The sequence below is a fragment of the Orbicella faveolata genome, unplaced genomic scaffold (genome assembly GCF_042242905.1).
Source record: "Orbicella faveolata isolate gen_17 unplaced genomic scaffold, um_ofav_v1 contig_47, whole genome shotgun sequence".
Classification (NCBI taxonomy): Eukaryota; Metazoa; Cnidaria; class Anthozoa; order Scleractinia; family Merulinidae; genus Orbicella; species Orbicella faveolata.
The window spans coordinates 26,832,721-26,855,661 of NW_028301577.1; the positions used below are offsets into that span (position 1 = coordinate 26,832,721).

The 22,941-nt window shown below is 41.3% G+C and overlaps 2 protein-coding genes across 2 annotated transcripts in view; one reads left to right on the forward strand and one right to left on the reverse strand.

The window, feature by feature from the left end:
- Nucleotides 1–1,698, forward strand: part of LOC110068767 (uncharacterized) — a 15,524-nt gene extending 13,826 nt beyond the window's left edge. The window contains exon 3 of the mRNA XM_020776175.2: nt 505–1,698. Within this exon, the coding sequence (XP_020631834.2) occupies nt 505–638 (134 nt within the window). The 3' untranslated portion in view covers nt 639–1,698. The remainder of the gene's footprint in view (nt 1–504) is intronic.
- Nucleotides 1,622–16,334, reverse strand: LOC110068794 (uncharacterized). The gene is made up of 14 exons (XM_020776206.2): nt 16,255–16,334; nt 13,065–13,142; nt 12,729–12,824; nt 12,529–12,544; nt 11,812–11,905; nt 11,536–11,605; nt 8,142–8,286; nt 7,009–7,037; nt 6,621–6,709; nt 5,119–5,182; nt 4,750–4,808; nt 3,442–3,499; nt 3,051–3,172; nt 1,622–2,764 (listed from the first exon to the last, which is right to left on the reverse strand). Exons 1-14 carry the CDS (start codon nt 16,314–16,316, stop codon nt 2,733–2,735), a joined length of 1,014 nt encoding a protein of 337 aa, XP_020631865.1. The 5' UTR covers nt 16,317–16,334; the 3' UTR covers nt 1,622–2,732.
- Nucleotides 16,335–22,941: the final 6,607 nt, after the last annotated feature.

A 22,941-nucleotide genomic window follows, 5' to 3' on the forward strand; every position in this document is an offset into this window, starting at 1 on the left:
ACTTCATCCATTTTCTTCAACTGTTAATAACTGAAAGATACTAGGTTATGGATCCACTACAAATCAGAGCCGGGTTGTTCAAAGCCTGATTATGCTAACCCAGGATTAGCGAGAATTTTGATTGCAGTTTTGCAATTTTCGGTGAGGTTTTCTGTTTAAATATTGTTTGTCTTCCAGTGTTGAGCGTGATTTATCTCAAAATACACAAAACATAAGAAGTAGAATATAATTTATTCAAGAAAAATTTATGCTTCGGTTAAATTTTAATCCTGGGTTAGCGTTAACCGACTTTCATACAACCCGGCCCTGGTATTTTTAATTTGTTTGAAGCCCAGATCCCACTCTGTGTGTAGTAAAAGAACTCGTACCCAGATTGCACTCTGAGTGTAATGTATAATAATGGTCTGGGCGGTAGAATGTTCAAATAACAGTAGATTATCAGCTATAATCTCTGCTGAGGGGAATTCAATTAGTTTTAATTGTTTTATTTTTTTTTCCTTTTAGCCGCCGCACATACGTACAAACAAGTGGCTCAGAATAACCCAGATGTGCCGGGACCCATGCCGGCACCAGTTCGTGCGGAGATCCAGTCCGACCCCAAGGAGCTTGTAGAACAGGGCCACTCAGACGATCCTTAACGATGGCCGGCCCATCATGCTAGAGGTGCTACAATGATAATAGTGACCTTCCTCAGGACCACGGGGACTACTTCGATATTTACAACGAAGTTCAGACGATCGAGGCGCCAGGAATCAGATTAAGAATGTCTATATCACCAAGCTTCATTTGATTACGACCTTGCAATTTTCATCAGTTGATGTACTTGCCCATATATTTAAAATGTAGAATGAAGTTGAGGTAAAATACTTATCCCAACTAAAAGCTGATTTGCCCAAAAACATCGAGGGAAGTTCTGCCAACCTTTCACGATGCGCTACGGTATCCGTTAACATGTTAAAATTTCAAACACGAAAAAACGAATACTTAGAAACGTTTTGAGGGCGTATAATAGAAGGGGCCTCCCTAGAAAAAGCTAACGCTCACAATACTTTTAAAGTTGTCCTCTCAGAACTACTCCAAACAAAAATGAAGGTGATATCGAACTTGACCATAGGCTGTTGTAATGTTTGGGGTGGTTTAATTTTCTCTCGACTGTGGTAAAACCAAAACCCAACAGAACATATTTGGATAATCACAACAACACGGGAAAAACACGATGAACCAATCAGACCTCAAAGAAAAAGCTTCCAACGGGTGCCAAGCGCGAGAAAAGAGCCATTAGTGCAGCGCGCGGGAAAACAGCCAACCGGTGCCAAGCGCGGGAGAGCTTTCAGCAGAACTGAATTTGATTCTGCTTCTGATTGGTTGAAAAAAAAAAAGCATTTCCTGATTGGTTACAGTCCGTTGCACGTCGGACATTTTTGGAACCAATCATTATCGAGAACGTTAGAAATGCAATTTCTTTGGACACCTCGAAAATCACTGTAAGGCCTGTTTTAGTTACGTCTACTAATCCAACCCGTTAAGAATATCGGTCGCCCGTGTAGGATATCAAAATTCCAAGAATGACGTGGTATCGAGCAGTTGAAAACTGCGACAGGAAATCTAGAAAAGCACCTCATTATGTCATGATGGCATATTTATTTAGTTATTTAGTTATTTTTCAAATGTGTAAAACGAATAAAAAATAGTCTCACACTTTTCCGTCTTTTATGTTATCTATATTAGTTATGCAAAGCTTTTGAGTCGTATTTCATGGAATATCCGACGAGTCACTTGTAGTTCCTCAGTGTACACACAATCCTTTAGGCGAGTGTGTTAACCAGGTAAGTAACAAGTGTGACATTCCTTGGAATACCACGAGAAAGCGTTGCATTACTATTTTATACCATACCGTAGAAAATACGGTGATGGGACCGGCGCGCAGCGCACAATGGAAAAGCTGGGTGCCATACCGTGGAGTAATACAACGGCTTTCCTGTGTTGATTGGCTGTATTTTAAATGCAATGTATTAGGCTTGCAGTCTAGTAACCTTTTCTCTTAAGATCCAACGAGTGCTGAGCACGCGCGCAAAAACTCGTCCCGACCCCACACCGCGGTCTCGACCTTCGTCTCCTTTTGGGGGAATCTATCGTAGTTATGTTGGGCAAGCAAGGCAGGCCGGTCTGGATCCGCAATATTTTGTCCTTCCCAAGGGCCACCCCGTTGCATTCGGGCTTTTTTAAAATTCCCCGTGGATAACAATTTTACTAAATGCAATCGACGAACTCAAGATAAAATAATGAGAGGATCTGTGAACAGACTAGATCCGCGACAAAAGCCAGTGAGACTATGACGGCTTCGTAGAGCAAGCGATTAGTTACCAGTAGCTGGATTCATAGAAACGCTAATCAAAAGCTATATTTAAATGAGTTGTCTACAACCAAGACTACACAGCGTTTGTGCCATGTCGACATTGCAATGACAAACTGCTGATCTCAACTTTGGTAGAGATTTATATTCTTTTTGTTTTTACATTAATATCCAGTCAAATAAGTTAATGTAAGTTAATGTAATGTTAATAATATATATATATATATGTATATATATATATATCCCTCGTGCATAGAATGAACATATACCCACAAGAAAATGTGAAAATTCAAAAATATGGCAGTTTGCGATTCCAGTTACATGCAATGAATGTTGTTTGGAAATCTGTAATTTCAGTGGAACTCCAACTTAATCTGTGTTATCTGTCGAGTGTAACATTCCGGAAAGATCCTGGGAGGAGATAAAGAAACCATAAGTAAATCATCAGATTTTGATAAAAACAAATCAAAAAATCGAAAACGACAGCCACGACAGTGGGGAACATTCCGAACTAAGATCACTTGTTCAAGAACGGCTAAAGTCCCCTATTTCTTTGTTCACAAGGGATCAACACCACCCCCATCGTGGGTGCGGTGGCTTCCCGTTGTCTCGTATGGAGGAAAAAATAGCGCTCCTTATCAGCGATGTCTGCATCTTCGACGAAAAATAAATGAATTAAAAAATGTCATATTCATACCATCTCCGGGATGTTCGTTTCGTTTCCCAGGAAAAGTGTAAGAGAGTCCCGTCGTACTGTTGTATAAAACAATTCTATCGCTGTCGTAACTGGCTGCGTAAAGTGTTCGAAGATCAGCAAAACTGTAGAAGACAAAAAATTCTTTCAGAGAGGCTCAAGAGAGAGGCTCAACATTTCGGCAGCTTTGTTGGTTCAGTAGGAACCACTGCTTACAAAGAAAAAGTAAACGTTTATCATAGAAAATTCGACCGGGGAATTTGATTGTCTAGTCGTCATATCTTTTTGCACATTTCAATTCGGGGATTGCTCTTACTTTGGTTCAAGCAAAATGGGTGACAGGCACGTAAAGCGAGCGCAATTCAAAAACTTGATCTAAAGCAGCACGGCCTACCTCACGCTGGAAGGTCCCTCGAGGCCACCACCCGCAGCATAAACGTCGATGAAATTACCTGAAACAACCAAAACATTCCGATGGAAAAGTCGTACCTTCAAAGTTGTTGCTTGATCAGTTGAGCCTGAGTTTTCAAGTGCCCCCTCGAGGGACATGTTGAGAGCAGTACCCACTATCCGTCTTACGGTGCGACTACTCGAACCGGGCCACTTGGAAAAGAGTTAACCAATCAAAACTTTACTTGAGAACAAAGAATAGCGATCATTTTCTTAAGTAAACCAATAACATTTAATAATACAAACAACATAGTTCTATTACAAAATTGGATACCCAACAAAAGTGTGACTTGTTGCGGACCTCTCAGGAAACGTTGCCACTTGTTGATTGGTTTGTTTCGATCCTAAATTTTTAGGTTTAGGTTTAGTTGTCGCGAGACTTGACTACGAGTAGTCCCTCTTTCACTTAGTCCGTCGAGCGAGACCGTAAATAAAACAACGAGGAAATAATGGCCGTGTGAAATCCTGAGGGCGAGACGCGAGCGAAAGGAAGGACCTTCCTTTCGCGCGCGTCCCACCCCGAGGAGTTCGCGCGGCCTTTTTTTTCTCGCGATGTAATTTCGCGCCACGCACAACGGACTATTAAAGCGAAAGTGGTACGACTACTCATAGTCTATCGCGAGACGAGTTTTCAAATTAGAATTTTCTAGTGAAAATTCGCGGTCAAGGATTGAATGTGTAGAAGTGTATATGACACAGAGGAGTCGATTGTATTCACGTATTCATGTAAAACGAACCCTTACTTGTGCTCCCGAAAAAGACAGCACTCCATTGTTCTCAGTTTAAGTTCGGATTAATTGGTTAGTTTTCTTCTACGTGGCCGAGTTCAAGTAGTTTCATTGTTAGAGGATTTAGCCGTGAAAAGAATCAGCAAAAAGACTGACAAATAGCAGCGACCTTATCCACGTGACCGCTTTAGAGCTGCTTCGAGTATATCAGCTTGGGTCTCAAGTAAATCGTGTCAATATCAGAACTCTTTTTTCATTTCACATTTTTCCAAGGGGTTCATAGCCCTGCGTTGTTGATCTCGTTTAAGGCGCGCATGCGCAACTGTACAGTTTGTTTTCCAATGGCCGCTAATAAAATCTTAAAGACTGTACTAGACGGCACGAAGTTCCGTTACTTTGTGCCCACGGTACTGCCTAGAAATGTTAACGGAACCCATTGCCGCCTCCTACTGTAGCAGCGGGGTTTTGAAATTAGATTCAAGAATTCTGTAGGAGTTTACACCTATACTTTTACATTTCAATACCTGTGCGTCCATTAAATCGAAGAATGCTATTCGAAACGTAGCTTGTAACATAGACGTTTCTGTAATTGAGAACAGAAAGTGCGTTAAGTAATAATAGACTAACCACTCCCAAAACATCACCCAAGTGTTTAAAATCAGGTGCTGCACATAAGATCGATGTAAAACGCTTTGAACCTTTAGGATAAATCAACCTTGTTCTCCAGGTTCTCGCTCCGGAAGGGCAGGATATGAGGCCCTGGGAACGAGGTTGGGGGCGAAGAAGGGTAAAGAAGAGCCTGAACGGGGGGAGGAGATAAAAGAGAAGGCAAAACGTGAGGGAGGGGCAGGGGGGGGGGGGGAGAGGGGAAGGTAGAGGGAAAATTCACTCACCCATCAGAACCCACAGTCAAGCCGACCGGTTTTTCCACTCTAGCAAATACGCCAAGGTTTTCGCCTAAACGAAGAAAAAAGGCGTTAGAAATGCACAAAAAAGAAATCGAGTTTTGCTCCCAAAAAGCTTACTTTTTTTGTCTTCGCCTAGAACAAAACATTCAGCTTCTCCACTCATTGAACTTTCAGCATCTGAAGTGGTTGCTATCCTGAGGAAATTCGTTTTGAAAGAAGCGACTTCGGAGCCCGCCATTTTGAACTGTACTTGGTAGCCAGGCCGTGTATATGTAACATCATTCCGTTCGACTCGCAAGGAGAAAAACCTGCAACTGACTTTATATCCTTCACAAGGTCAGCAAAATGTATTTCTCCAAGCAATTATCCACTTCACTATCCTCACTGCTATCATTTTCGGAGTTTGGAGCAAGTTTGGCTCAAAATAATACGGCTCAACAGCAGCCATGACTCAGAGAAATAATTAAAAGGCTTGCCGGAAGCTATTTGAACAAAATCTCTTGGACGGAATGACATCACGAAAATGCGGCCTGGCTGCTGAGTACTGTTCAAAATGGCGGCAACGATGTCGAATCTTGCGCTCTCTTTGGAGACGAATTTCAGAAGGTAAACCTGCACTTTAGAGGCGGAAACTTCGGTGAGTGGCTAAACTTGGTGCGAGGTTTTTATTAGCGTTGACAAAAAATGAAACGTTTTTTGAAGTGACCTTTTCCTTTAATCATCGTTCCCTCCCAGGTTTCATCACAATACCTAGCAACACGAGAGCCTGTTCAGTTTTAATGAAAGTGAAAATTTAAGCTATGCTATTTTGCCATCCAAGAAGAATAAACGGTCCGCAATGCGTACTTGTGGGCTTATGGCTAGTGTTATTCCATGCGATCCATTGGGTTGCCGTATTCTAGTCTTCGAGTAAGCAACTACAAGAATGATAAATACAATACAATAATAAATTATTAAATTAAATACAATAATAAATTAGTTTGGTAATACTGTCGCGTGACTTGTCGGTTCGCGCTAGGAACGTACTTGAGCCTGCTGTTTTAACTACCCAGCGTTTCCTTACAACCCGATATAATCAATATTTTCTCCATGCCAAAAGTAGTTGTCAGTGTGGCACTGAACGATTGAGAAATCGGAAATAACTTACCTTGAAAACTGCAACTAAACTCGCAACTGTAAGTTGTACAAGAATTACTTAAAACAAAATAAGGGCGCAGACAATACGATAGGAAATAAAGCGCCCAACAAAGCCTGCAGAAGGCTGGCAATGGCCGCCATCGAAGGACCCGGCGAAGGATCACTCGAAATTACTGGTACCCAATCTAACTATAGGACAAAATATGCTTCGGGAGGTCCGTTACGTGTCATCCCGTATACATGTACACAAGATTTGCCCAGACTTAGCGGGCCTTACGCATTTATAATGAATAAGCCCACAAAAAATTATATGTACACCACATTACTGCAGATGTACTCAGTTCACTGACCGGAAGAAGAGTTGAATTTCAGCACAACATCTGTGTAATGGCTGCAGATAAGGAGGGTGCCATCTTTAAGGAATGCGACATCCTCGGGCCTGAAAATCACAAATTATTACCTTATAGTCGCGCACACACACTACAATCGAAACCTAGCCTAAGGGGGACCTCCCATAAAGAGGAAACGTCCCAAGGAAACCTCCCCCTGAGGTGTGTCTTTATGTCTTTTATGGCCAGAGAGGGTTTTGTGCTTGTACAACTCACTCTTGCCTCTATTCTCTCTAGTTGTAATTTTGATCGAGACTCTTCGTATAATTTATTTCAGTTATGTGATTAAACATCATGTCTCCTGCGTTTGATTGACATACATATAATTATCATAGAAACGTTTCCATACCCCTTTAGGCCATGGGTTTTATCAGCAACCTGCAAAATGTCCAGAATATGGTTGTAAAATATATTTAATTCCAGTCAAGACAGGATGATTTTACTACCACCATGAGCGCACTGTAGACCGCTAGAAGCAAAACGTAGACAGAAGCATTGTCCCCCAACATGCTGTCATCTCTATTTAAGTTTACCGTATACCTTTAGAAGTGTCTCGCGTCTACATGTAAGTGATGTAACGCGTTCAGTTAAACTGTAAGAGCTGGCTATCAAACCATACCAAGAATTTTGGACGCGAAACACAGGAATTCCCCAGGAAATGTTCAAATCTAGGCAACTTTACACATGGGCAGAGTTCAAACGTTAGAGAACGTTGTGATGGCTCTCACGCTAACAGTTTAGAACAAGGACTTCAAGATACGCTACGGTGAGCCTCTACTGCGGCTACTTTGGCCGTGAGGGACTAGGCTGACAACGCCGTTTTCTCCGCAAAACTAAACGGATTAAGATTTCGCGTGTGTAGCCTCTATGTGTGTTTGGAACAATGGCTTCGTTGAAGGGAACAAGGGACTTTATTCTACTTTCATACGACATAGGCTTAATTAAAGATGAGGATTTCTTCCTCCTGTATCCGTCTTGCATCTCCCAGAACTTATATTTGCCTCTCAGCGGCTTTTAGGGCTGCCTGTAATTCCAACCACAAAACAAAATAACACTGATAAAAAGTTCGAATTGAGCCACAGGCTGGGTGTTCGTACAACGTGATAAACTCGAAATTACATAATTTTTGATTCTCATACAATGCATTTTGAACAGCAATAAAAAACAATATTACAGCTCAGCTCAGTATGTACGAAGCTTCCTTGTCTGCGGCCGTTCGGCTGCGTTACGTTGCGTTGCGCTGCTTAATCTATATATTCATTTCAAATGCCACCGTGAGTTGTCTTTTGCTGCGCTCATTGCGTTGCATCGCGTTGCGCTGCGCTGCGTTGCATTGCGTTACGTTTCGTTCTGATCCTAGAAAAACAAATCCTGTTTTTCCTTTATGGTTGATTATTGCAATCAGGCTTGGCTAAGTCTATATATTACATTCTGTTTAATTTCAAATGCCACCGTGACTTGTTTTTTGCAGTCAATACTCACCACTCCAAGAAACTCTCCTTCGGGGATCGAGAATTTTACAACTTTATCATTCAGGAAGCTTGCCACATAAAGTGTGTCGTTAGGTCCAATAGCCATACCCTCAGGACAATCAAGATTACTCTCATTACCAAAGGCACCTACAAACCTGCAAACACATGACACAAAACATTCCTTAAAACCTAGTGCTAGCTTTCTTGTGTACTGTTAAACTCAGTATAAAAAGAGCAAGATTTCCATAATCCAGAATGCCACCATCTAAAGGCAATAGATTGCGACCACCTCTCGTAAGCGACCACCTCTCCTTAGCGACCAGTTTTCCAAAATCCCGAAAGTCTCCAAGTCAAATCACTACATTTGGAACCTCTTGTAAGCGACCAGCTCTTATAAGCGACCGCGACCATTTTTAGAGCCAAAAGTTTGAAATTTTCTTTTGTTTTCGTCCTCCCAAAAGCGACCACTTGACAGATAATTGAGAGAAAATTGTATAATGTAGATTTTGATGGATCATTTTGACCACTCTTTATCACTTGATGCTACAACCATGGTATCAAAAAACTGCCCAATCATTGGTGAACACGTTGTTGTCATTTTCGTGACACAATAAGTTCCCATAGCAACAGTATGACCCACTAAATACACCCTTAATTACAGCTTTAGGGGCTTAAAATTCAAAAACAGCACGGTGAAATTTTTTTGTTATCAACTTTTACATGAAATAAGCATGATAAGACGCAACTTTTGGCAAACTTTTAAAAAAATCTGTATACAAGATTCAGAGCCATCTTAAAGTTTTGAAAATTTAAGGTGGCTCTGAACTCTATGTAAAGAATTAAAAAAAAAAATCAACATTTCTAAATTCCAATTCGATCGGGAATTCGAGGGCCACGGGTTTGTCAGTCATAAGACTGTTGTGTGTTAGCCTCGTTAAACAAAGTTAATTTATTTATTGCGTTCGACGAAGTGGAACGCAACCTAACTTTGACCTGTGGCTTTCCAGAGTTGGTTGCCCTGCGCACGGTTATGGGCCGAAAAAAACCACATTCCTGTAAGGACACCAAAATGGCCACCCCGCTTGATTTTTGCAGGGGCATGTCACGGCCAGTAAACTGGTACCGTTTAATGCTAAGACATGTGATAAGACATGTGGCGAACATGTGAGTATGTGAGCAGGCCACGTGAGCTCGTCTTTCCGATGGATCTTTCTTTGACTTCTTTCCATTCAGTCGCCGTACGCTTCGCTATTATGTGCTTTCAGTGTTAGATTTTGGCGAATTTAAACGCTTTGACGGTAGCATTTATAGAAATCTGAGGGAATTGTCCTTGTTTATTAACACGACTTGGCTTTGGGATGATAACCGTGGGAACAGCTACATTTTGATTGCATTTGTTGATTAGTTCCAGTCGCGACGGATAGCACAGTCTTTATCAGGTCGAAATTTTATTGTTTGGAATCGGTGGAAAAGTACTCTGAAGGCAAGATCCATAAGACTACTTTATTCATCTGGGGAAATACTCGAATTAGTCGCACGGAGTTTGTTTACGATAAACGAACACGCGAAACAAGCACGCGATTGTGAATGCTAGCGTAGAATAATGTAGGTAATTTAAATATTCTATGAAACTTGCGAGTCTACAGAAACTGGCGGCGTCACGCAACGTATCAACAAATCGTGACCTCTTCACTAGCATGGACTTTGACACTATGCATATCTGTCTGTAAAACCTCGGTTGCTTCTGAAAAATGTTGATTTTAGCAATAGACAAAGGTTGAAAGTCAGCTAGTGAAATCATTTATTTACGGTATATAACCATATGAGGAAGTAGCAGATCCCATTAAAATAGTGCTCAATACACATATAGTGTAGAGCTGAGTATATGAGTAATAACGAAGAGGCAAGATTTGCTGTTACTCCGAGTTTCGTGCTTACGCACTCATCAGACAGTATTTAATAAATACTGTCTGATGAGTGCGTAAGCACGAAACTCGGAGTAACAGCAAATCTTGCCTCTTCGTTATTACTCATATTTACGGTATATATATATATAGGCAATTGTGGAAAACGAGGACGGACAACTTCGAGCGAAAAAAAAATATATATACAGTAAAAAATCTAAGAAATCTAAAAAAAAAGTTTAAAAATTTAATAAAAATAAACGTTTCGGTCAAAGACCTTCATCAGTTGCAGTGCACTGCAACTGATGAAGGTCTTTGACCGAAACGTTTATTTTTATTAAATTTTTAAACTTTTTTTTTAGATTTCTTAGATTTTTTACTGTATATATATTTTTTTTTTTCGCTCGAAGTTGTCCGTCCTCGTTTTCCACAATTGCCTACAAATTTCATTACTCGAGGTTTGGACTACGAATCCTTTTGGATCCTTCTGGCGCGTGGCATCCCTGTTGGCTCGAAGCATCTTAACTTTATATATATATATATATATATTTAAGTGAGAGCATCAAACGCACTCTCATAATCTCTGATTACTACTAGTTTATTTATGTTATGTATTTTAAGACTTTCCCAAAAGTTACGTCTTATCGTGGTTGTTAAAATTTGATAATACAAAAATATTTCACCTTGCCATTTTTTAATTATAAGCTTCTAAAGCTGTAATTAAGGGTGTTTTTAGCAGGTCATACTGTTGCTATGGTAATCTATTGTGCCACAAAAATAATACAAATGTGTTCACCAATAATTGTGCAGTTTTTTAATACCATGATTGCAACATCAAGTGATAAACAGTGGTTACAGCAACCTCTCAAAATCTAAGTGCTGGAAACTGTTTTGAGCCACCTTAAATGTCTTATTACCACATGCCAATGAGGCAAAATTTTGATCCAATATGGTTTAAGCTCTTGTGGCTTGACATTTTGGGTGATTCCCTACGGGAGGTTCAGCTGTAATATGATATCAAAAGGTTAGTATAGAAACCAACAGCAAGCCTATCAGGAGCAGTCTTCCTTTTCAATAATTCGTAACCACGAAGAAAGGGACTTTGAACAGGTTCAATCTTATAATACAATTTAATAACTATATTTACAAAACATTTGGCATTACAAAGACTTTGATCATTACCATACTACTTTAAAATTAATAAAAATTGGATGTAAACTTTGTTTTGCCATTGCAAGACATGCAAGTTGCATGTGGAGACATTGCACAGTCTTGCTAGACTTAAGTACAATTTGTGTAGAAACAAAATTGTGCTAAAGGAACATTGCCTACAGTACTGTAATAGCCCCTTATTATTGTTTGTCTTTACAAATAAGAGCAAAATCCTACTCTCTTCTATTCTATAAATTATAGAATAGAAGAGAATAGGATTTTGTCATTTCAATTGCTAAATAGAATTGCAACTCAATTGAGACTTCAGTCATAAATTCCATATTTTACCTTTTTGTTTCTAAGTCATACTTGTGGATCTGATCTGTAGTAAAACTTGCCACATACAGGTATTTGACGTCTAAAAAATATATTGAACCACTTCAATTTATCTTAAATATTAAATATGTCACAACTGATAATTTTTTAACTAACAATTTGGGTAAGTCTTGTACATGGGAAAACTGTTTTTCAATCGATCCTTTACATCTTGGCATAGAAAAGCAGGCTGGAGACAAGCCACAGTAATCATCACATCCAATGAGTTACGTACACATTGTTTCTTACCAGCAACCATTCCCCATGGCCCATCAAGTCCATGACCCTGTGTAAATGTCACAGCTGGGCTTCCTTTTACTCTGGTATCTGTCACATACAAGACCTGGCAAATATTTGATGTACACTGTCAGTCTCAGAAGTTGATTTTATTTTCATCATAATCAACAGTAACTGTTTCATGTGATGGCGATAGTCTTATCATAATCCATCAAACATTTTCACTTGTGCATGACTGGTCTAATTAACTCGTGTAACTGAATATGCCCTGGGCAGCTAAAAATAGGGAATATCCAAGTGATATTCCCCAATTTTCACAACTGCACCTGCTGCAAAAAATATTTGAAGGATAATAAACACAACTGCCTCCATTTTGGTGCAAAAATAAGCTCCAAAATTTGTCCTTGGAGATAATCTGTTCCTCAAAGCTCACAGTTTTCCTCAAGCTATGCTTTCATGATCAGAAAACTGTTGAGTTCACTTCTCAAAACAGATAATGTCCACAGACAAACACCAGAACATACTTCTATGCCCAATGGACTTGCTACTGTTTAATATATACTGTTAAGAAGTTAGCATAGGCCTGCAATGCACCCAAACAGCTTCAGTGACACAGCACACTGGATATGATGCTGGCCTATGACAAATTATTTTCAACTGAATAGAGAGCACTGAGTGGTCGCTAGTCTCAGGAAAATGAAATTATTAGTGATAGGAAAATTTTCTTACCTGATCAAGTAAAAAGCTGTCATTGAATCCCAATTATAAGAAAGAAATGAAATTCAAAGATGTTAGTCAAGTACTGAAACGGTTCTAATTTTTAGGGAACAGCAGGGAACAAGTTTGAGGACTGTATTACCACAGTTATCATGTTTTCAAAGATTAAGTCTTGTTAACTTTTCTGCCACACCATGCCAGTGTAACCTTACCTTGATATATATAATGTATGATCTGGAGTTGCCAAAATGTATGAGGGTTTGTGCACCTTATCGAGTTCTTCAATTATTTGAGCTGTTTTCCCTTCCCTGAAAATACATACATCATGAGTAAATCGATTGCACTTGATAAAATACAAAAAAAAATTGATGGCCAGGTGACTAACATATTTTCCTTGAGGATATGACTACAAGTATATTAAGGGAGCTAGCTACTTAAGTGATTATTTCTTCAAGTTACTACAACAATAACATTAACTGCTCAAATCAAAGTTGCTAAGTAAATGAAGTTTAACTAACAACAGAAGTCAATGATGAGATCTGACTCACCATAAATAATGTGCAACTTGAAATGAAGGATTTATGAATGTATCAGGAAGTGGAAATTCTTGAGGCCCTACAAAACAACTGATACAAACAATGCCACAAAATTACTCATATTTAAGCAAATTTTTAGGTTTGTCCTATAATTTCTTGATTACTGTATAACACAGCTCATTAAACCACTGATCACCAACTGGCAACACTGATGTCACAGATTTCAATTGCAAAATCTAAACCCTTACTGATAACCAGATCTCTCCTGGCCTTGGACACAAAGGAGAATGAGCCCTTGTTTTTAAGATGTAATCAATCAGCTTCTAAATTCAGCATGGGCCATTCCATTAAATATCCCCTCCCCTACCCATCTATTGAAGTACCTTGACTTTTACCCCCTCAGATAAGTAAACTTTTCAATCCACAGAGAAAGAGAAAGAAAGATCAAAGTGCTGGCACACTTCCCCTTTCAGAGTTTATAAAAAATCACAGGAATCAACACAATTTCCTCCTCAGAAATGGCCTTTAAAGACCACCCCCGCCCCCCATTCCCCCCAGATTTCCTGGTACCTCAATGGGGGGTGGGGGGTACAGGGTGCAGATAAAAAATGGAATGGCCCAATGTAAGAAAACTGCTGTATTCAGCTCAAGCTTAAGCTGATATAAGAAATCTGAACAAGTATCAGGGGTATCAAATGGTCTTTGTAAGCATGCAAGCAGTGGGTTTATTTTTGCAAGCACACTAGCAGTGATCAAATTTGTCTTGCAAGCAGTGAGCACTTAAGAAAATACAGATGGTAAGCAGTGAGCACTTTGCAAAAAAAAGAAAAAAAAAACTTGAAGTTTGCAAATTTCCCACTAGCTGGATTAATTCTCTCTTTTATTAAGGGAAACATTGTTTTACACTAAGTAATCTGGCTGACACCCCCAAAACAGGTCAATGGGCGCAATCACGGTTCAACCAATCTCAGCAGCTAACAGCAATTATACCTTGTTTGATGCAACATTACATCACCTAGCTTCACGTAAGTCAGTGTCAGTGAGCTTCAGTGGGTAGATGCTCAAAGAAAATCTTAAGCTTTCTAAACCGATGCTGTGAACATTAACACACCATGAGAAGAAGCTAAAAGGTACCAGACTTAAAAGTGTCATGACATGGATGGTTTTGTTGGTTATATAATTCTTAGGAAATGTACGCTATGTGGCATTTAGTCTGACAGACATTTCGCCTTTCAGCTTCAATGATGATCAGCAAACTGTCCAACCTGATTTCCCTCTGATTGACTGATGCCGTGTTTTCATGAGAGAGGTTTACTATGGTTACTGCTCACCAAGGTTTTGTAACTAAATCACAGTTATTAGAGAAACCGTTTACATGGAACTAATTAACTAGAGTAGGCTGCATACAACAGATGTTTTTAGGTTTTCTTGGAAAGCAAGTGCTGCAATGTTGCACAGAAACTATTATTTATAATAATATTATTCTTATCTTTAATTGGAATATATATTTACAGTCTTTGCCCAATAAAGTTTATAAACTGGAAAATTATAAAATTTCTGACTTTACTCCAATGCCAAACACAGGTCATTGTCAATTTTCAGGAAGTGAAGTTGAGCCAAATTCTCCATAAATGTAAAGCTTTGCAGATGAATAGTGCAAAGAAAATTTTGATATCTTGCTCAGAGCCGGCTCTTCCCACAAAGAAACCGAAAAGGCATCTGCAATGACGCCCGGGCTACGTAGACGTTTACCAGTTCTTCTTGTTATTCGGGGCCGCTTTAAATTCTAACATTTGCTTTTCTTCTCTCCCTTTGTGGTAGGTCTTCTTCTAGTTGTGCCCTGCCTGTGCCCTGCTACTAAGTTACTGAGTTTCTACCAGAAAGGAAACACTCATGGCTCTTGACGATGAACAGGTAACAGCAGTCTGGGATTTCTTTGCCTAAATTTGGGTTAATTTAGCTTTTTTTTCCAGTTGACTTGAAACCTACTTATATTAAAAGCAATCTTTGTCTATTTTTCTCCTCTTTATGCACTGAACATGTGAACACTAGCTGCCAAGATGTCGCGACAACGTCTGCTTTTCCTCTGTTACTGTTGGTTACTGAGCTAAACCATGCCTGATGAGGTGTTCAACTGTCGACAAACCAAGATTGGCTTACTTTTGATTTTGCCACCATTTGCCAAGGTTTGCTACTCAGTGTTTACACGATTGAAAAATTCACTTCAGTAAAATTAAAACAAAACCAAGGTAAACATCTTTCGTGAAAATACAGGCTGAAAAAGATTTAATGCAATAAAGCTTCATTTGGAGACCTCTGGGATCATACAGATCTGACAAGCCCTGAAGGTCAAAAAGTATAAATATAGTAATATTCATCATGTCTTCATGTCTCTATATTATGTTCTACCTTTGCGAGCACCTTTTGCAAAGAATTCTGTACATAGGGATCTGAGAGCCACCTTAAATTTTGAAAACTTTAAGGTGGCTCTAATCCCCATGTAGAGTTTTTTTTTTAAACTGCACCAAAAGTTGCATCTTACCCTGTTTATCGAAGTAATTTCACCATGCCTTTTTTTAATTATAAGCCCTCAAAGCTGTAATTAAGTGTGTTTTTAGCAGGACATACTGTTACTATGTGGTAACCTATCCTGTCACGAAAATGATAACGTATTCATGCACCAATGATTGGGCAGTTTTTTGATGCCATAATTATTGCACCAACTTATACTGAGTGTTTATAATGACCGATCAAAAACTAAGTCTTGGAAAGTGCTGGAAATTGTTTTGCGTCACCTTAACGGGAATCCGAGCATGCAAGCACTAGCAAAACTTTTGCGAGCACGAGCAAGCGAGCACTCATCTAATTATTTTATTGCGAGCAATTCGAGCAAAGGCCAAATTTATCCCATACCCCTAGTATAAGCTAACGTTCTTGTGAGGTAAGCTTATGGACGAATGGTTGATTTCCAACGGGTGTTACTAAAAGATTTATTCATTCCAAAGATTTCTATCGATTTTTAGCGATCATCGATTACACTGATCGCCGGCATAATTCCCGGCAAAATTTAGATTTGTAGATTTTATCCCAGAAAGCTTTGTTGTCAAGATTGTGGAATAAATCTTAAACGTGTAGCAACTGTGCTACAACTGAAACTTTAAATATCTTTTTAAAACTGCATTGTGTGTATCTCCATACTTACCAATTTGAGAGAAGCCACGTCAAATAAATTAAATAAACCTTTTCTGCTGTTTCGTCCGCCATCTTGGATGTATCTCCCACAATTCCATCGAGACGCGCAATGAGGTAGTCTCGCGGAGAGCGCGTGAGTGCGCGGAACGAGAGATAAGCACGCGTGTATCTCGCGCTTCATTAAAAACGAATTATGAACGGGCAATTCCTTAAGTAGACGCAAAATTATATCCAGAGTGATTTGGATCCTTAATCTTCTAATTTTAACAAGTTAAACCCTCCATGATTAGCCCAAAAAATGAACTTGTGGGAACTCGGGGAGTACTTTGAAAGTGATATCTGATGTATCCCCTTTTCTCTGAGGGCAATTAAATTTTGATCAGGCGATGTCAAAAAGAGCACATGCATCTCATGGAGCCTGGAAATTTCATTTGCCTCACGAGTCGTTTTGCTTTATGAGTGATCTCAGTTGTAATGTCCCCTTCCCAATGGTATGGTAATTTTGATTTTGATCAACTTCGGCTCGATTTCCCGGAACTTGGGGGAAATTTTCCAGTCCCGGGGAATTTCAACTAACTCCTGATTACCTTGGTTTGCAGTGAAATTGACACAGCAAAACTTTTTAAACCCTCACTTTAGAGCTTTTAAGCCGAAATAGAGCCCCACCTCACTTTAAGACTGATAGAGTAGCCGAGACCGCCTTACGTGCATCGCGATTTTGACCAACTTCGACTTCATTTCCGGGAACTTGGGGGATATTTTCTAGTTCCGGGGACTCTAAACTAACTCCTGATTGCCTTGGTTTGCAGTGAAATGGACACAGCACAACGTTTTGAACGCTTACTTTCAAGCCTCTGGGCCGAAATGTACCCCCACTTCACTTAAAGACTGAGAGAGTAGCCGAGACCGCCTTTCGAGGATCGTGATTTTGACCAACTTCGGCTCGATTCCCGGAACTTGGGGGATATTTTCCAGTCCCGGGGAATTTCAACTAACTCCTGATTATCTTGGTTTGCAGTGAAATGGACACAGCAAAACTTTTTAAACGCTCACTTTAGAGCTTTTCGGCCGAAATAAAGCCCCACCTCAGTTTAAGACTGATAGAGTAGCCCAGACCGCCTAACCCGCATCGTGATTTTGACCCAATTCGCCTTGTTATCCCGGAACTTGGGAGATATTATCCAGTCCCGGAGACACTAAACTAACTCCTAATGGCCTTGGTTTGCAGTGAAATGGAAAGAGCAAAACTTTTTAAACACCCACTTTTAAACACCCAGCTTCTAGGCCAAGATATAGCCCCACTTCACTTTAAAACTGAAAGAGTAGCCGAGACGACCTTACGCGCATCGTGATTTTGACCAACTTCAGCTCGATTTCCCGGAACTTGGGGTATATTTTCCAGTCCCGGGGACTCCAAACTAACTCCTGATGGCCTTGGTTTGCAGTGAAATGAACACAGCAAAACTTTTTGAACGCTCACTTTCAAGCTTCTGGGCCAAGATATAGCCCCACTTCACTTTAAAACTGAAAGAGTAGCCGAGACGGCCTTACGCGCATCGTGATTTTGACCATCTTCAGTCCAATTTCCCCGAACTTGGGGTATATTTTCCAGTCCCGGGAACTCTAAACTAACTCCTGATGGCCTTGGTTTGCAGAGAAATATGACACAGCGAACCTTTTTGAACGATCACTTTCGAGCTTCTGGGCTGAAATATAAGCCCACTTCACTTTAAGACTGAAAGAGTAGCTGAGACCGCCTTGCGCGTATCGTGATTTTGACCAAGTTCCGTTCGACTTCCCGGAACTTGGGGGATATTTTGCAGTCACGGGGACACTAAATTAACTCCTGATGGCCTTGGTTTGCAGAGAAATGGATACAGGTAAAACGATCGCACGCTCGGTTTCCAGCTTCTAGGCCGAGATATAGCCCCACTTCATTTTAAGCCTGAAAGAGTAGCTGAGACCGCGTTGCGCGCATCGTGATTTTGAGCAACTTTGGCTCGATTTGCCGGAACATAGGGGATATTTCCCAGTCCCGCGGACTCTAATCTAACTCCTGATGGCCTTAGTTTTCAGTGAAATGGACACAGGTAAAAGAATCGCACGATCGGTGTCGAGCTTCTAGGCCGAAATATAGCGCCACTTCACTTTGGGACTAAAAGAGTAGCCGAGACCACCTTACGCCCATCGTAATTTTGATCAACTTTGGCTGGATTCGCCGGAACTTGCAGGATATTTTCCAGTCTCGCCGACTGTAAGCTAACTCCTGATGGCCTTAGTTTTCAGCGAAGTTGACACAAGTAAAAGAAGCGCACGCTCGGTGTCGAGCTTTTAGGCCGAAATATAGCCCCACTTAATTTTAACACTAAAAGAGTAGCCAAGACCGCTTTACGGGCATCGTGATTTTGCGCAACTTTAACTCGATACGGCGGAACTTGGGGGATTTTTTCCAGTCCCTGGGACTCTAAACTAACTCCTGATGGCCTTAGATTTCAGTAAAATGGACACAGGTAAAAGGAGCGCACGCTCGGTGTCGAGCTTTCAGGCCGAATAATAGCCCCACTTCATTTTAGGAATGTAAGAGTAGCCGAGTCCCCGTTACGCGCATCGTGATTTTGAGCAACTTTCGCTCGATTTGCCGAAACTTGGGGAGATATTTTCCCGTCCTGGGAACTCTAAACTAACTCCTGATGGCCTTAGTTTTAAGTGAAATGGACAGAGGCAAAAGGAGCGCACGCTCGGTGTCGAGCTTCTAGGCCAAAATATAGCCCACTTCATTTTAAGGCTGAAAAAGTAGCCGAGACCGCATTACGCGCATCGTGATTTTGAGCAACTTTTCCTCGATTTGCCGAAACTTGGGGGATATTTTTCAGACCCGGGGACTCTAAGCTAACTCCTGAAGGTCTTAGTTTTCAGTGAAATGGACCCAGGTAAAAGGAGCGCACGCTCAGTGTCGAGCTTCTAGACTGAAAAATAGCCCCACTTCATTTTAAGACAGTAAGAGTAGATCAAACCGCCTTACGCGCATCGTGATTTTGAGCCAGTATGGCTCGATTTGCCCAAACTTGGCAATATTTTCTAGTCCTGGGGACTCTAAAGGAACTCCTGATGGCCTTAGCTTTTAGTGAAATGGACACAGGTAAAAGGAGCGCACGCTCGGTGTCGAGCTTTCAGGCCGAATAATAGCCCCACTTCATTTTAAGAATGTAAGAGTAGCCGAGTCCCCGTTACGCGCATCGTGATTTTGAGCAACTTTCGCTCGATTTGCCGAAACTTGGGGAGATATTTTCCCGTCCTGGGAACTCTAAACTAACTCCTGATGGCCTTAGTTTTAAGTGAAATGGACAGAGGCAAAAGGAGCGCACGCTCGGTGTCGAGTTTCTAGGCCAAAATATAGCCCACTTCATTTTAAGGCTGAAAAAGTAGCCGAGACCGCATTACGCGCATCGTGATTTTGAGCAACTTTTCCTCGATTTGCCGAAACTTGGGGGATATTTTTCAGACCCGGGGACTCTAAGCTAACTCCTGAAGGTCTTAGTTTTCAGTGAAATGGACCCAGGTAAAAGGAGCGCACGCTCAGTGTCGAGCTTCTAGACTGAAAAATAGCCCCACTTCATTTTAAGACAGTAAGAGTAGATCAAACCGCCTTACGCGCATCGTGATTTTGAGCCAGTATGGCTCGATTTGCCCAAACTTGGCAATATTTTCTAGTCCTGGGGACTCTAAAGGAACTCCTGATGGCCTTAGCTTTTAGTGAAATGGACACAGGTAAAAGGAGCGCACGCTCGGTGTCGAGCTTGTAAGCCGAAATATAGCCCCACGGCATTTTAAGACTGAAAAAGTAGACGAGACCGCCTTACGAGCATCGTGATTTTGAGCCACTATAGCTCGATTTTCCGAAACTCGGGGGATATTTTCCAGTCCCGGAGACGCTAAACTAACTCCTGATGGCCTTAGTTTTCAGTGAATGATACACAGTTAAAAGGAGCGCACGCTCGGTGTCGAGCTTCTAGGCCGAAATATAGCCCCACTTCATTTTAAGACTGAAAGAGTAGCCGAGACCGCCTTACGCGCATCGTTTTTTTGAGCAACTTTAAATGGATTTGCCGGAACTTGGGGGATATTTTTCAGTCGTGGGGAATCTAAACTAACTCCTGATGGCCTTAGCTTTCAGTGAAATGGACACAGGTAAAAGGGGCGCACGCTCGGTGTCGAGCTGCTAGGCTAAAATATAGGCCCACCTCATTTTAAGACTGAAAGGGTAGACGAAACCGCCTTACGCGCATCATCATTTTGAGCCACCACGGCTCATTTTGCCGAAACTTAGGGGATATTTTCCAGTACTGGGGACACTAAACTAATTTTTGATGGCCTTACTTTTCAAAGAAATGGACATAGGTAAAAGGAGCGCACGGTCAGTGTTGAGGATTTAGGCCGAAATATACCCCCTCTTTACTTTAAATTAAAAGAGTAGCCGAGACCGCCTTTCGTGCATGGTGATTTTCAGCAACTTTGGCTAGATTTGCCGAAACTTACGGGATATTTTCCAGTTGCAGGGACTCTAAACTAACTCCTGATGGCCTTAGTTTTCAGTGAAATGGCCACAGGTAAACCACATCATTTGACGACTGAAAGAGGAGACGAGACCGCCTTAAGCGCATCGTGATTTTGAGCCACTTTGGCTTGATGTGCCAAAACTTGAGGGATATTTTCGAGTTCCGAGAACTCTAAACTAACTTCTGATGCCCTTAGTTTTAAGTCCAATGGACACACTTAAAAGGAGCGCACGCCCAGTGTCAAGCTTCTAGACAAAAATATAGCCCACTTCATTTTAAGACTGAAAGAGTAGCCGAGACCGCCTTACGTGCATCGTGATTTTAAGCCACTTTAGCTCGATTTGCCGAAACTTGGGGGACATTTTGATATCCTGGGGACTCTAAACTAACTCGTGATGGCCTTACTTTTCAGTGAAATGGACACAGGCAAAAGGAGCGCACGCTCGGTGTCGAGCTTCTACACCGAAATATAGCCCCACTTTTTTTTAAGACTGAAAGAGTAGCCGAGACCGCCCTACGCGCATCGTGATTTTGAGCAACTTTGGCTCCCTTTAACGAAACTTGGGGGATATTTTCCAGTCCCGGGGACTCTAATCTAACTCGTGATTGCCTTAGTTTTTAGTGAAATTGACACAGGCAAAAAGAGCGCACGCTCGGTGTCAACCTTCTAGGCCGAAATATATTCCCACTTTATTTTAAGACTCAAAGAGTAGACGAGACCGCCTTACGCGCATCGTGATTTTGAGCAACTCTGGCTCGATTTGCCGGAAGTTGGGGGATATTTTCCAGTTGTGGACCCTTAAAACTAACTCCTGATGGCCTTAGTTTTCAGCGAAATGGGGAAAGGTTAAAGGAGCGCACGCTCGGTGTCAAGCTTCTAGGCCGAAAATATAGCCCCACTTTATTTTAAGACTGAAAGAGTAGCCAAGACTGCCTCACGTTCATTGTGATTTTGAGCATTTTTGCCTCCATTTGCCGGAATTTGGGGGATATTTTCCAGTTCTCGGAACTCTAAATTAACTCCTGATGGCCTTAGTTTTCATTAAAATCGACACAGCTTAAAGAAGCGAACGCGCGGTATCGAGCTTCTCGGCCGAAATATAGCCCCACTTCATTTTAGGACTAAAAGACTAGCCGAGACTGCCTTAAGCACATCGTGATTTTGAGCGACTTTGGTTCTATTTCCCGGAACTTTGGGGATATTTTCCAGTCCCGGGGACTCTAAACTAACTCCTGATGGCCTTAGTTTTTAGTGAAACCGACACAGCTAAAAGGAGCGCACGCTCGGTGTCGAGCTTGTAGGCCAAATATAGCCCACTTTATTTAAGGACTGAAAGAGTAGACAAGACCGCCTTACGCCCGTCATAATTTTGAGCCACTTTGGCTCGATTTCCCGGAACTTGTGATATATTTTCCAGTCCCAGGACTCTAAACTTAACCCTGATGGCCTTAAATTTCAGTGAAATTGACAGAGGTAAAAGGAGCGGACGCTCGGTGTTCAGCTTTTAGGCCGAAATATAGCCCGACTTTTTTTTAAGACTAAAAGAGTAGCCGAGACCGCCTTACGCGCATCGTGATTTTGAGCAACTATGGCTCGATTTGGGGGATATTTTCTAGTCCCGGGGACTCTAATCTAACTCCTGATGGCCTTAGTTTTTAGTGAAATTGACACAGGTAAAATGAGCGCAAGCTCGGTGTCAACCTTCAAGGCCAAAATAGATCCCCTCTTTACTTTAACACTGAAAAAGTAGCCGAGATCGCCTCACGCGCAGCTTGATTTTGAGCAACTTTGCCTCTATTTGCGGGAACTTGGCAGATTTTTTCCAGTCTCGGAGACTCGAAACTAACTCCTGATGGCCTTAGATTTAACGGAAATGGACACAGGTAAAAGAAGCGCACGCTCGGTGTCGAGCTTGTAGCCCGAAATATCGCCCCACTTCATTTTAAGACTGAAAGAATAGCAGAGACCACCTTACGCGCATTGTGATTTTGACCAAGTTCGACTCGACGTCCGGAACTTGGGGGATATCTTGCAGTCCCGGGGACTCTAAACTAACTTCTGATGGCCTTGGTTTCCAGTAAAATGGAAACAGCAAAACTTTTTGAACGCTAAGTTTCGACCTTCTGGGCCGAAATATAGC